Genomic DNA, 14,809 nt, shown 5'->3' on the forward strand with positions numbered 1-14,809 from the left:
ACACACACACACACACACACACACACACACACACACACACACACACACAGAGTTACTACAAATCACTTTTTGGCACAACACCAGCTAACAGCCGAGTTTAGCTAAGTATACTAGCTAAGCTAGGTTTGAGTTTCCTAAAAATCACACTTTACCTCTGATAAACAGTTTGATTACATTCTCGCATCCTGAGACTTTGTTCGCTCATGTGTCCATGTCCAAAAGTGTTACATTCACTTCAAAGAAAGTTTCACTAATAACAGCTAACAGAGACTAACAGTAACTAACAGCAGCAAAACCAGCAACACTTCCACATATCTTTACCAACTCACCTCACTCACCACTCTATTTTTTCTAAGTCTAATAAAATGTCCTAAAAGACTGTATTATTAGTTCATTGGAAGTCTTTTGTATTTATTAATACTTGTATTACAGCTGATAAAATCACATTGTGTTTATACCTGAAATTTTGTTTGCAGTGCAATGTAGCAACAAATTGCTGACAGTTTTCTTCTGTATCAGATTTTGGCATCTCCATCCCTGTTGGCCATGTGGACTTCTTTCTGAATGGAGGGAAGGACCAGATTGGATGTGCACGCTCCAGGTTTGACTCAAGTAAGTTCAAGACCCACTAAAACAAAAACAAAAAGAGAGGGGGGAACTAGAAGGAAAGGATCTCTTTTTTTGTTGTTTTCACATTGGTGTCTTTCGCCCTTGTTTTTTGTTATAAATGAAATTCCAGTTACAGATAAGTAGATTTTGAGCAGAACCAGTTTTTCGTCTGGACATTTTTTCCCATTACTTTAATGAGAGTCTCTGGACATCGGTCTCCCTTAGAAGTTCAATATTTTGTCAGTTTTCTTGTATTTTTTAGTGTACAGTTATGTGATATGTGACCACATGAGGGCGCTGGACGTCTACATGAGCGCGCTGAACGGCTCGTGCCCGTTAATGGGGATCCCGTGCTCCAACTATGAGGACTTCCTGAAGGGACGCTGTATGGACTGCGACATCTTCAGAGGGAAATGTCCAGTAATAGGTAATAACACGTGGGTGACCACCTGCAGCACACGGACTGCTGCTGCTCCCTTTTATCTGCTGTTAGTTTCTAACTATCCTGTGTCTTACTGTGAAAAGCTGTGAGTGCATATTTTGGGAGTGTCATTTGTCTCTACAATAAAAACGCTTCTCAGCTCGAGATTAATATGACACTGAGTTATAAGTTATATTAATAGTCCTGCAGCCTATAGTGCTGCCTCATTATTTTTACAAGACTTGCTGCTGTCAGTGGTTCTTCCATTCTACTGCAAAACACTTGTTCCAACAATACAGTCTATTAACTATAAAGTAAATCTTAAGTATTTATAAAGTTGTTATGACATTTCACTTAAAGTAAACTGGATAGGTTCTTTTTTGCTTCCACCTCCAGTGGAGCCGACACTGTCACGTCGGCTTTTGACAGCTTCTTATTGTTTCAGCTTAATATACTTCTACATACTCATACAGACATAGTTAATGCACGTGAAATTACTTTTGACTCATTCCTTGTAATTATGTGTGTTCCAGGTTTATCAGAAAACAGTGGGATATCTATATCTCCCATTCCCAAAGAGCAGACGCTATTCCTCCTCACGACTTCTTCACAGCCATATTGTGGTGAGTGTTGCAGTGCATTTGTGAGACGGCGGAATTTTTCATTTTTTCTTAAAAAGAAATGTTATCTTCTTGAATCTCCTGTTAAGAAAAATGTAAAACTCTTGAGTAGTTTGAATGACGTTCATTAGACTTAACCTCTCGTCACTACACATAGAAGGCAGCTAAATTATTTTAATCATTTATGCACTCTGACTCTTCCCTACCAACCCACCAATAGCAAGATTTCCTCTTTCTACTAAACTAGCACGGTTTAACGATTCCTGTTTTACTGTACTTTGAAATGACATTTTTCCCACTGTTTCCCTGTTCAGCTCACCACATCCTGGTGGAGTTGGAAGTTTCGAAACTGGATAAGAGCGCTGAGATTGAAGTGACCCTGACAGCTGACATCCTGGAAACAAAGCAGATCCTCAGGCTGTAAGTATCACAAATACCATACGCATGTCATATTGCAAAGGTCCTACTCTTTAAAGTTAATGAATAGTACAATATGTACAGTTGGATGTACTGTTTTCAGTTCCATACCTAAAAAGAACAAATTAAAAAATTAGGAATGACCAAAACTCATCGCTAGCAGAAAAATCTGACTTTAAAAATGTCTGCATTCAGGATCTGAATCCCTGAACGTGCACTTTATTTGGTAAAGTATATCAACAGTTTCGGCATTCCCAAAAAAGCATCTGTTCTTGATGTTGCGGATCCCACATGAGGTGACTGCATCATGTAGGTTTTGTACCTGTGCATCCTTGATCTCCACTTCTGTTACATCCCAAAGTGTCCTTCTGAATTCAGAGCAGGTTATGGTCTCATGAGCACGTCACTTTCATGAGACCCGTTTGAGAAAGCAGCTTTTTGCTTTGTGATGTTTAGCATTATCCTGCTGGAAGCTGCCATTAGAAGATGATAAGTTGGGGCTATATAATGATGCACATGTAGGCTGATGCTTATTTGGTATCAAGAGGCTCAAAGTGCCTAAATAGTTGATTGAAGACATACAGTAAAGGAAGGTGAGCTGAGATTTCAGTAACTGTTGAATAAGACCACATGATAAAGATAGTTGTTCCTGTGTTTACAGAGACTAAAAGACAGTGATGAATATTGGTAGTATTTTCATACCAGTTTGCAGGTAAATTAAATTCAATAGGAATGTATAACAAGTCATTCTTTGTAAGCAATTTTTGTGTATTGTTTTTTTTTAGTGTTCACTTTTTATTTTAGCAGATGTATTGTATGGGTAGAATAGTTCAGATGGGAAAAGTTTTGGGAAAACATGTTTTCAGAGCACAAGTTTAGTGAGTTTAGTCATTTTTTTTATTAAATCTGAAGAATGGCACCACCTTTGTTTTAGCTGTGACTTCCCAGTATGATAAATGTTGATTGTGTGAAAGCGCCTGTCTCATCTTGTGTGGTTTATTATTTTCACATGCACTATATGTGTGTATTACAGTCAGACAGATACAACAGTGTACAAGACGGTGATGGCTCACTCTACCCCCCAGTGTGAAATCAACTCCATCAGGCTGACAAACACAGGAGCTCGCTTCTACAGACAGGCAGAGATCCACATCAAGTCTGTCTGTGTGACTGAGTTTCCCTCTCTCAGGTAGGACGCAGGCACAACATGCACATAAATATAGTTCAGTTCAGCCGCCAGTCCTATTCTCATTGAAACAAATACTGGACTGCTTTTTTTAATATGTTCTGTAGCACATAAAAAGTCAAACACAACATTTACCAATGAATTTTAACAAGGCACGATTTACAGGCAAACACCTGTATGCTCAGCATATGCTACAATTTGCTTATTCCATCCATCCTTTCCATTTTCTTAACTGCTTATTAGGGTCATCGGGGGGCTGGAGTTTATCCCTGCTGTCTTTGGATGATAAATTTGCCAAAATATGTAAACACACAGCTTCAGTTTGTTGTTATTGCAGTTTCCTGTTACAGTACTTTGGACAAACAGAAGCAAACGTTGCTGCAATGAGTCAATGAAGGTATAGTTTTCAGCAATACATGTTGTTGTTTTGTCACCCAAAGCCTTACAGCAAATTGCTCTACAGAAATGCCAGCGATGATGTTCTCTCTTTAGGTAATTAAGAAACAGGGTAAACGGACATACTAGAGAATAGTGTCAGGTCTGTCAGCTGTTTAATGTGCCAGTCCTGCAGTCTGCTGAAAGGTTATGTCATGATATGAGAGAGAGTTGAAACCAGATCGTGCCAGTAACACACAGTGTTGTCCAAAATGTAAAATCCATTCATTCTGTCCTTTTTGTCCCACCCTTAGGTTGGCATAAACCTGAAATAACCCTGAAATGAGTAGTTTACAGAGCATTACTGTTCCTCAGAGATCACCAGTGGGCGGCCTTCTCTTTGTGATCAGTAGCTGGAAGTTGAGTTACTTGAGCTTCAGATCAAACCTAACCTTTTGCAGAAAGTGTGAATTTGGCCAGTATCAAAAATGTGCTTAAAGTTGCTTAAATAGTTCTTTATTTCACTTCGGGGAGTGTAGAGAGCTGACCACATGATTCATGATTGCGCCATCTCGTCTCTCACCCCAGTGTTTCCTGTTTATCTCGCCTCTCTTTCTATGAACAAAAAAGGCTAACAGGCCAACATTAATCATCCTAAAAATCAGTATTTGGACACTGACACCATGTTTGTAATTTTGCCTCTGTACACCACCACAAGGGACTTTAAATCAATCAAGATATGATTGTAGTGCAGACTTACAGCCATTTTCAGAAGCTGAAAAGTAATTGGACAAACTAACATAATTTTAAATATAAGAACTGTTTTTAATACTCTATGAAAATCCTTTGTGGTCAATGACTACCTAAAGTGTAGGACTCATGGACATTACCAAAGCCTACAGCTGCCTTCAGATGCTGCTTCTTTGTGAGTGTCTTTGCATTTAGTTTTATCTTCAGTAACTCAAAAGCATGATCTGGTCATGCTACAGAGTCTACAGAACTGTGCAGACTCTTTCAGATGTTTTTCTAATCGGTCTAATCTGGCCTTACTGTTCTTGAGAATAATCAGTGGTTTGCACCTTTTTTGTATTTCCATTCATGAAGGTCGACTTTGACAGTTATTTGCAGGGGTGCACATAAGTGGTCCGCAGGTGTGCATGCGCTGTCAAAATAAAAGCCCTGCACCAGATAAAAAATTGCAACGCGCGTTTGTGTGCATGTAAAAGGCACTGTTTTTGTCCGCTACCGTGGGATTTTCACGGCATATTCTGCACCACATCTCTATGTGTTCATCATTTGTTTGAAACCAGCTCACCTCCTGCAACCACTTTTCCGAGAATACGCGCTTCTTTTGCGGTTCGGACTCCTTCTGACATTTCTTTGGAGGTGGAGGAACACCAAAGTAACTGCTTAAAGGAGTTAATAGAGTTTAAGAGAGGAGGAAATGTCTGTCCTCCTCCAGAAAATCTTATGTACGCAATCGCGCGTTGCAACTTCTTATCTGGTGCGCGTCTTTTATTTTGACAGCGAATGTGCACCTGCGGACCACTTATGTGCAGCCCTGGTTATGTGTCTACCTCCCTGAGAGTGTTCTTGACTCAGATGGGTTTTTTTACCTTGATAATAATTTTCCAGTCATCTACTTCTTCTGTCTTCCATGGTCTTTTGCTGGTACTGCTGATTGGGCAGTAAAGTCCTCCTTTATTTGTTTAAGATCATTTCTAAAAAATTTTCTTTCTTCTTCAAATTTTCAAATGCTAGACTGGTGAGCTGTCCAGGGTGCACCTCGCTTCTCTCCCTGTGATAGCTGAGATGCTGGCATAGTCTCCAGGATCTGCTTAATTTGTCATGGAATTATAGGAAACGGGGCTCATTTGGCCATAAAAACTGTTTATCAATTGTCCAGTTACTTTTGAGCCTCAGAAAATGGGCACTGCATATAAAAATGTCAGTGATTCCTAAACAGTTACTGGATTCTTACAATGAATATGCTACATATATTCACTTGGACTAAAGTCTGTTTTGCACAAGTGTGTGTTTTTGTTTTTATTCTTTCAGGCGCAAAGATCCTGTGTGTGTGAACAACATCAACATCAAACGGGGAGCTCGGTGGTCCCACGACCTTGTGCAGTTGTGTGACTTCTAAAGAGAATGATCTCCTCGACAACAATTGAAAAGTGCATAGTGTGCAGCAATCTGACCTATGAAGATACTAACACAGAGATGGTTTCACATTTTTATACCTTGTTTAATTTTGAGAAAATATCATTGGAGTTCAACCTCAGGGGGCGGAGCCTTATATTTTCTAACATCATGACTAAAACTGGGGGGAAAAAAGGTTATTTACATTATCAGTATTTCTGGTACAATATTATTAATATTATAATTATCTTTCTTTTTTGCCTATACTCACTAAAGCGTTGAAGTGTTAATGAAACCAAACAGTCTAGTTTCACATCCTAAACCCTTGTTTTTTGTTCTTTTAGCATTAAATGCAGCAACAAACTCTTAACCATGTCTTTCTTTTCTCCTGATTTCAGGGCTAAAAGGATTTGTCCTTTTGCACTGAGGTGAATCTGTGTGTACTTTGACTTTTTGGGGGTGGAACATAAATCATTTTGAGCATCATCACAGTGCTACATAGTGCGGTTGGGACAGATATGACAGGAAGCTAACAGTCAGAAAATAAACAACTTAAATCATCTGGAGAAATCTTGGCCCCATGAAAGAATGTTTTCTAAATACTTAGACTTCATTTTAGTCTCATCACTCGTCTTTTGAATTCAATAACACACAAATACCATGATTCACATTATGCCTGTGTATTAAACACACCAATGTTTAAAAACATTTTTAAAAAATCAGGCTTCTAATATATATATCACCAGAGAGCATGTAAAAGGATGAATTTGGTAATCTGATCACTAATCTAAACATGACACATCAAAACATTGCAGTGAAATGGTAGAAGACAACAGAACCAGTTGGCAGGTAAAATGTTCCAGACAGGTCTGAAAAGATCAAGGATACAAAGCCAAATGCTTTCCAGAGCTTGAAGGAAGATTTGATTGTAATGTACATCTGCCAATGTTAAGCTGTTTCATAACTTAAATCATGTATTGTCAAAGCTATTTAAAATCAGACCCAGAAAATGTGCAGCAACCCTCCTACATTACATCAACATTCATTAAAATAATTATTTATTTGTGAAGCAAATTTCCAAAGTGAAATGTAACATTAAATCACGTGAAAATCAAATCTGAATAAAAAACAGTTCCAATCTGAAATGTAAGCAAATTTAGTCACACAATATGAAATGACATTTTAGACATTAAATGTGCTGGTAGGTAACAAAGTGAAGGCTGCCTGTCCTCAGTTCTACAGTGCCAATCAATATGATAGTGTAAATATGATTTTATTTGGGGCCTAATTCATAGATGAGGACATGTTGATAAAATATCTGCAAGATAGCATGTCTGCTGGAGAGATCTTTCTCTGAGTCTTTTAATTTGTTAAACATGTGATTTTATAGTCTACTGTATTTAAAATGTTAAAGGCAGATTTCAGACTCGTGGTAGAGAGGCCATGAAAGATCAGATACACTGCAACTGAAGAAAACACCAGCAAATGGAAAAATGTAGCAAAAGCACAAAAGAACACAATGGAAGCGCTAATTAGCATTAGCAAAACAGAAAAAAATAAAGTGGAAAAACACTGCAAAAGCTTACCAAAACAACAACAAAAAATACCCTCACAAAATACTGTTTTTTGGAAGACATTAAAGTGACAGAATAGCTGCAAAAGTGCCAAGATAACAGTCAACGGCTAATAGCAAACATGTCGCTACAGTATTACATGAATCATGCAATTAAAACACACATTACCTGGATCATTTTCTCCCTCACAACAGAAATAAGTTTTTGTTTGCTGAAGAGATTTACCACTGAAACATTTTTCAATGGGGTCAGTAACATCGCAAGCAAAATAATACGAGAAGGCCCAAATTGAGATTCACTAGCTTAGCTATAATTGCATTACATGCTAATTAGCTTAAAAATATTAATTGTGATGCATAATTTTGGCTGTTCCACATATACAATTGACTGTGGCCGTAGGATCACTGCAAAATTCTACAACAAAATAACCGGCGCACACTGAACCTGACTTCTGCTACTATGGCTAGTAGCAAACATGTATCTACAGTACTGTATGAAGCATGCGATTAAAACACATTACCTTCCAACTTTTCTCCCTCACAACACAAATAAATTTTCTGCTTCTTTTAAACGAGTCTCAGTGCAATCCTTCATGTTTAGGTTTCTGTCACTTTCACAAATTATTGTCTCCCAAAAAAACACTTATGTTGTGAGATTTTGTTTTTTTCTGCTTTAATATCTGTTGAGTTTTATTCACTTCCTTCGTGTTTTATTCAACTTCTGTGTTTTGTTTTGGCTTTTTGCAGCATTTTTGTGCTTGCCAGTGTTGTCTTAGGTTGTAGGTCATTTACGCTCTCAGGGTCACTGTATTTTGGGATAGCATGGCCTAAAGGCCTAAAGACTAAATGGTAACAAGGAAAATGTTAACACTCCTAAATAATATGTCAAACTGTTAAAAGATGTCAGTAAGGTTTGTTGTATGACTTAAATTTTAATTCAAATAGTTAAATGTTAAGAATTTATATTCTTCATACTCTGGACTGAAGAACAGAAACAGAGAAAGAGGAGGAGATGGTATAGTAGTGTTTCCAGGAGAGACGTCTCACAGTTTAGGGGTTTCAGTGGGAGCCAGCGGCGCTCTGACCCTCTGGAATCGAGGTGGTAGATTCCCATCACCTCCTGCAAAGCCAACATCAAAGCTTAAATTTAGTTCCATTAAGTTAAGATGGATGCGATCTTGCAGCAAACTCGTGTCCACACCAATTTCCTAATTGCATTACAGATGACGAAAACATGTTGCGCTCCTATAAAGTGAAACAGTAATAAGTAGCAAACTAGAGATACTCTTGTAACAGGATCACACGTGGCATGATGTCAGGTTCTTGGATACCAACTGGCTGCTGATTAAGGGATGTCTGCCAAAAAAGCCTTACTAGTAGACAGAGTGCATTTGGTTGTAGTGGATCCCGTGACAAGCACTAGATTTTTGCAGCAGTGTTGTTTCCTTGGTGAAACTAAATGTTGGTCTTATTTCTATTTTAGACGTGGTTGGCTTTTTTTTTTCTCGGTTAATTTGTGGTTAGATTTAGGCACCAAAACCACTAGGGCCTTTTCATGATGTTAACCAGCTGTTAGGAAGCTTTTCTGTCATAAAACTCTAAAGGCAATAACACCCACCAATTGTCACCTTTGGCCTTCGTTTTGATGTAAGCCACACAGATGTAACAGTTCTTGCACAGATGAGATGAAATCTGTCTCAGTGTGTGCCAAAATACTCAAAGCTACCTTTGTAGTTCCTTGTATAGTGTCCTCAGGAAACACTCATTTAAACTGGAGTTTTACTGATAGTCAGCAGTTTGTTACTTGTAGGATATGAGAACATATTTCTAAGTTTAACTTCGTCCAGACAAGGTGGGCACCTCTGTGCTGGGTCCTGGCCATGATTTATTTATTTTGTTAAATGCAGCTGGTGCAGTTTTTCAAGGATTATCAAGGATGACACATTCATTGAAGTAACCCCCCCCCCCCTTCTTTTTATAGGTTCAACAGCTTCCTTGTCACTGACTCCTACCCGCCTCCAATTTATATTTTAAATTTTCTCATTAATTGCAAGAAAAATTGTCAATATTTGATTGCCCCAAGTATTTCTTTTCTGTGATACCCAAGGATGTCCAATCTAGAGCTACAGTTTTGCAGTACAAAGAGACACTGTGGCACTAAGTCAGGGGCGGGGAACTCCAGGCCTCAAGTTCCCCTGCAGGTTTTAGATGTGTCCTTGATCCAACACAGCTGATCTAAATGGCTAAATTACTTCCAGAAGCCTGGTAATGAACTAATCATGTGACCCAGGGTGAGATCTGAAACCTGCAGGGACATCGGCCCTTGAGGCCTGGAGTTCCCCAAAACTGCTGCAAGGAGTCACGGGTGAAAATAATACCAGAAGAACCAAACTGAGATTCCCTAGGTTGGTCATAATTTCATTAAATGCTAATTAACTTAACTATATAGAATTGACTATGTGCACCCTATGGTCACTGCACTAGCTGCCTTGATGCCCTTATCATGTAGGTTATAAAACAAAATAACGGGCATGCATTAAACCTTTCCATTTGTCTAGGTTCAAAAGCAGGGCTGGGCAACTCCAGGCCTCGAGGGCTGGTGTCCTGCAGGTTTTAGATCTCACCCTGGGTCAACAGACCTGAATCAAATGATTAGTTCATTACCAGGCCTCTGAAGAACTTCAAGACATGTTGAGGAGCTAATTTAGCCTTTTGAATCAGCTGTGTTGGATCAAGGACACATCTAAAACCTGCAGGACACCGGCCCTCGAGGCCTGGAGTTCGAGACCCCTGTTCAAAAGGTTGTTGACCCTTTTCCCTCTTGAATACTTGAGTGGATTTTAGCATTTACACTCTCAAGAAACTACTGTGCTTGCCTGTAAATAGCCAGACACTACACAGCAAATATCTGCAGTATACTTGTTCTGTGTTCATATTATTAATGTCATGAATGTGAATGTTGAATGCTGGTCACTGCCTGCTGTGATTCAGAGGAGCAAACGGCTTATGTTTTTCTTCAGTTCCATTTCAGAGTTTACGGTTGCTCATCCACTCACACAGACCCACAGATGCGATGACTATGATACATTTGCGTGCAAGAAGAGGATTTCTTTCCTTGTAGTGTCCTGATTTTTGAAATTTTGTGAGCATATGATTGCTTGTCCAACCCGCTTTGAAGTCATTGACTCCAATCTGAACTGAGACGTATGCTGCAGCTATGACAGATTTGACCTGCTGCTTCACAGCTGCTGTGCAACCCAAGCCTGACACTGACTCCACTGTCCAGCTGTGAAACGTGATCCTCCACCTGTGATTGGGCAGGGCAGACAGAGATGGAGGGGAGGGGTGAACAGATAAGCAGACAGAAAGCCAAAGGGTGGGGACACTGGATTAATAGCATGGCACGGAATTTTCTGAACATCCCCTAAATTTACAAGCTCTAATCCTCGTCAGATAAGGACACAGCTGGTGCCTGCCCAACCTCAACAAAGCCTCATCATCATGTAATGAGACAGATGAGAAAGTAAAGAAACAATTCCCCACAGACACACACACACACGGAAAATACACCCACACACAAGGCCCAATCGACTGTCTACAACCACAGTGGGCCCACTCTATGTTCATTTGTTAAAGTGTTTTCACTATTTACAGAGAACAAGTTTAACTCTGCTAACTGTGCCAGACATAACTAAGCATGTGAGCTGCGTGGCCAAAGCACCCTAATGCATAGCAGCTGGCAGGGAGTTCTGATTTTAAAGCATGGGAGGAGGCCAGCAGAAAAGAATTCCAGCCACCATTTAATGGCAATCTACCATGAGCATGAACTAGTTAGAAAGTTTTTAACAAAAAAAATACAAGTGCAATGATTAGTCAGATTTATTGTATATGTTGAATACTTTTAAATGCAAAAGAATTCCTCTCAAGATAAATGAAATAAGGGGAAAAGAGTCAACTTTACAGCAAAACGACCTTTTAAATCACCTGTTTCGCTAGTGCTGGATGATGTGATGGTGCATTGAACAAATGTTGGCTAAATTAAGTGATCCAAACTATTAACTGTGTGCTAGCTGTAAATTTTTTTTCTAATTGATAAGCCTTCAATTTGACCTAATCTTAGCACATTTGCTAATAATGCACATGTATCTATTTAATAATAGAAAAACATGTCCAGTTGTCAAGGAATTATAGACCTTTGATTTGATTTTTTAAGTTTAAGTAGAAACACCTTCACTTGAATTTCCAAGCTCCTGTTTCTGAGGTCAAAAAATGAACTTTGAACCACATAAATGGGATTTTCTTTTTAGGATATTCTTAGGTCATATATACACATACTTTTCACATATGTACTTTAACACAAAAGAATACACATGTAATACAAAGTCGTATATGTATAACTTTACATGTAAAACTTTTATGCACTTTCAAAGTAAAAGTATTTATTATTCCATTCCCTTCAGTGTGTTAATGATATAATTATTAACAATAATATTATAATTTATTGTTATTAATTCCATGAACATCTAGGCAGAATATTGGATGGCTGAGACTTGTCAGATTTTATATAATTAACCTTTGAATGTGTTTTTGGGTCATTTGAGCTGTTGATCTGTCGTAATGTAAATAAGGTAAAATTAAAACCACACTAATTCTTGTTAAATGCAGTGAAAATGGAAATACTTAAAATGAATGTACAACCAAAACAAACACTCAAATGAACTCATATTTGTATTCTGAGACTCTACTAGAGTAGATTTTCCTTGTTTACACATCAAAATAATTCATATTTATAGTTGTGGTCAGAAGTTTACATACACTCAACATGGGCTTGATGTCGAGGCAGATGTGAACTGTTATTTTTCCAGGGTAGAATAGCTCTTTAATGTCTTTACAAAACAAGAATTGGATGGATTGTTTTTTGTTTTTGTTTTTTCTCTAATCAACACATGGTTAAAAGTATACATGCACCGTTTACTAATGTTTGGTTAAATGTTAAACGTTTAATCTCAACCAGATGCTTTTGGTAGCCATCAATAAGCTTCTCACATATAACTATGTGGATATGTGACCACTCTTCTTGTCAGACTTGGTAGAGTTCATTGAAATTGGTTGGTGTCTTGGCACAGACCCAGTTTTTAAGTGTATTCAACAAATTTCAAAAGTTGAGGTCAAGGCTTTGGGAAAGCCATTCCAGAAACTTAATGGAGCAATTTCTAAACAACTGCAGATTCCAGGATCGTCAGTTCAAAGAACAGTACCAAAGTACAAGCTGTTCCCCTTTTTCAAGTTACAGAGCACTTTGAGTGCTCAAGTGAAAGTGGAAGCAATATATAAGAACCAGACCATTTATTCAATGTGTCATCATGTTGCCAAGCTCTGGAAGTAAACTGCAAACTGTTAACCAACTTCCTCTTATCTCAGGGTCAGGGTCATGACCAAAAAGAAGCCTTGCTCCAAAATGAGCTTGACTGAAATTTGCAGCTTCTCACATAAACAAGCCAAAGTTTTATGTTCAGACGAGACAAAGATTAAACTATTTTTCCACAATGATGAGGTATGTTTACAGGAGTCGCAAGGTTTTCAGACCTAAAGACACTTTACCAACTGTCAACCAAGATGGTTGGACCATCATGTGAAATAATAAACAAGGAAGAGTATCTCCAGATTCTTCAACTTCAACTTGGAAGGGATAAATCAGGCTAACATTAAGATTCTGGAATGGACTTCAACCTCAACCTCATGCTTAATGGTCAGATCCATGCCAGGATATTAAGCAATTTAAAATCAGCCAGAAAGGTGGTCAAATACCCAACCAGAACTGTGCCAGAAGCTTGTCAATGGGTTGTATGTATCCAAAATTCAAAGTTGTGCACCCAATTCTTGTTTTTGATCGTCATTAAAGACGTGTGCTGTACAATCATTCCACTCTGGAAAAAAAAAAAGGAAAAAAAATCAAGCCCAAAATTACCATGCCCATGATGCCTGGATATAAACTTTAGAATTGAGTTCAGTTTTATTTTTATATGGAACCAAATCACAACAGCAGTCATCTCAAGGTGCTTTATCTTGAAAGGTAAAGACCCTACAAAAATCCAAACACATCTGTATCCTTGTATCTTTCACTGGGCCTTTGTGCAGCCCCTCAGTTCATCCACGCTCTGAAACAAGTTGTTTTAGTGCCTGACTGGCTACTCCTCACAAACAGAAGGTTTAAACAGCACATGGGTGGGACTACGATAACCATATTATGAATATGTTCTCTCTTTGACATCATAAAGATCCACGATGGGTAAAACTTCTTGCCCTCAACTTTTGACTCACAAGGATTACTTGATGACTTTATCATTTGAGACTTGTTTAATAAGAGCATCCGCCATCTACCAACATATATATGACAAAAATGAGGAGTAAGAGTAATAGGTCCACTAATGTTGAATAAAATAATGATTATATTAATTATCATATCAGTCATTATCATTATAATGATTAATATGATTATATTGCAACACAAAGCCGGGTTAGTAACAAATGTGTACCACAAGCCTTCCATGCACACACACCACCCCATACAACCCTTCGCCCAGGTGCGGTACTTACATGTAGCTTAAGTGGTGCCCCCGTGTGTTAGCTCCAGCACCCTCCCTCTCTACCTCAAATATTCCCTCTCACTGCCATAATCCGTTAAGGAGCCCGCCACATCAGCAAAGTCCTCCAGGACTAAGCTGGTGGAGTCCTCACCGATGGGCAGCTCCGGGTCAGACGCCCAGGAAGGGTGATAAGGGTCATGCAAGGGTTCTTCCACGGCTGTCTTCATTGGTCCCTGAGGTTTGGGCTGGAGAGGCTGAGGTTTAGATCTGTCAGGCATCTGGTAGGTGAGCTCTGGGTCTTGGCACTGCTGTTCAGTTTGTTGCTCCCTGGCAGGGCCTCCATCACTACCGCTGCCACCCTCACTGCCCTGCGAGGCAGGAGCTAGCACGTGGTAGAGGCTTGGCAGGCGGATGTCCAACAACACGCCACTTTTGATGTAGAGCTTGTTGTTGAGGTTGTAGAGCTTTTCAGCAATGTCGTGTCCCAGCATTACAGAGAAGAGACGGGCGATGTAGCGATCCTTTGATATCACCATGTAGAGGCGGCGGCGACGCCATGAGATGTAACGGGAATCTTCCTCTGCTGTCAGGGTCACCTGGGCAGAATGAATGACACACCATACTATCAGTGTATAAAAGAGGCACTTTAGAACCTTTGACCACTATTAGCAGCATGGAACAACGTCATTAGAAGCTGGCTCTGGTTTTGCTTGCAAGCATTGGAGCAATAGCCTCACCGACATATTCTCATTCCCAAAGCACCACATACTGACAAAGCTTCCGGGTAAAATAAATGGAAAGAAAGAAAGAAAGAAAGAAAGAAAGAAAGAAAGAAAGAAAGAAAGAAAGAAAGAAAGAAAGAAAGAAAGAAAGAAAGAA

General features: G+C 39.0%; 2 protein-coding genes across 7 annotated transcripts in view; one reads left to right on the forward strand and one right to left on the reverse strand.

Moving 5' to 3' along the window:
- The window catches only part of pla1a (phospholipase A1 member A), a 24,579-nt gene extending 18,439 nt beyond the window's left edge, over window positions 1-6,140 (forward strand). For 2 of the 4 annotated variants that reach the window (XM_005932509.3, XM_005932511.3), the window contains 6 exons: window positions 520-612; window positions 854-1,036; window positions 1,564-1,653; window positions 1,965-2,070; window positions 3,101-3,256; window positions 5,687-6,140. In XM_005932509.3, coding sequence (XP_005932571.1) covers window positions 520-612; window positions 854-1,036; window positions 1,564-1,653; window positions 1,965-2,070; window positions 3,101-3,256; window positions 5,687-5,774 — 716 coding nt within the window. In that variant the 3' untranslated portion in view covers window positions 5,775-6,140. The remainder of the gene's footprint in view (window positions 1-519; window positions 613-853; window positions 1,037-1,563; window positions 1,654-1,964; window positions 2,071-3,100; window positions 3,257-5,686) is intronic. The other 2 variants (XM_005932510.3, XM_005932512.3) reach the window with 1 other exon arrangement.
- A 1,805-nt stretch (window positions 6,141-7,945) lies between these two features.
- Window positions 7,946-14,809, reverse strand: part of popdc2 (popeye domain containing 2) — a 14,267-nt gene continuing 7,403 nt past the window's right edge. For 2 of the 3 annotated variants that reach the window (XM_005932508.3, XM_042224872.1), the window contains 2 exons: window positions 13,941-14,526; window positions 7,946-8,463 (listed from right to left, as the gene is read on the reverse strand). In XM_005932508.3, the coding sequence (XP_005932570.1) occupies window positions 13,990-14,526 (537 nt within the window). In that variant the 3' untranslated portion in view covers window positions 7,946-8,463; window positions 13,941-13,989. The remainder of the gene's footprint in view (window positions 8,464-13,940; window positions 14,527-14,809) is intronic. The other variant, XM_042224873.1, reaches the window with a different exon arrangement.

The sequence above is a fragment of the Haplochromis burtoni genome, unplaced genomic scaffold, assembly GCF_018398535.1.
Source record: "Haplochromis burtoni strain Fernald_Lab_line unplaced genomic scaffold, NCSU_Asbu1 Contig_154, whole genome shotgun sequence".
Lineage (NCBI taxonomy): Eukaryota > Metazoa > Chordata > Actinopteri > Cichliformes > Cichlidae > Haplochromis > Haplochromis burtoni.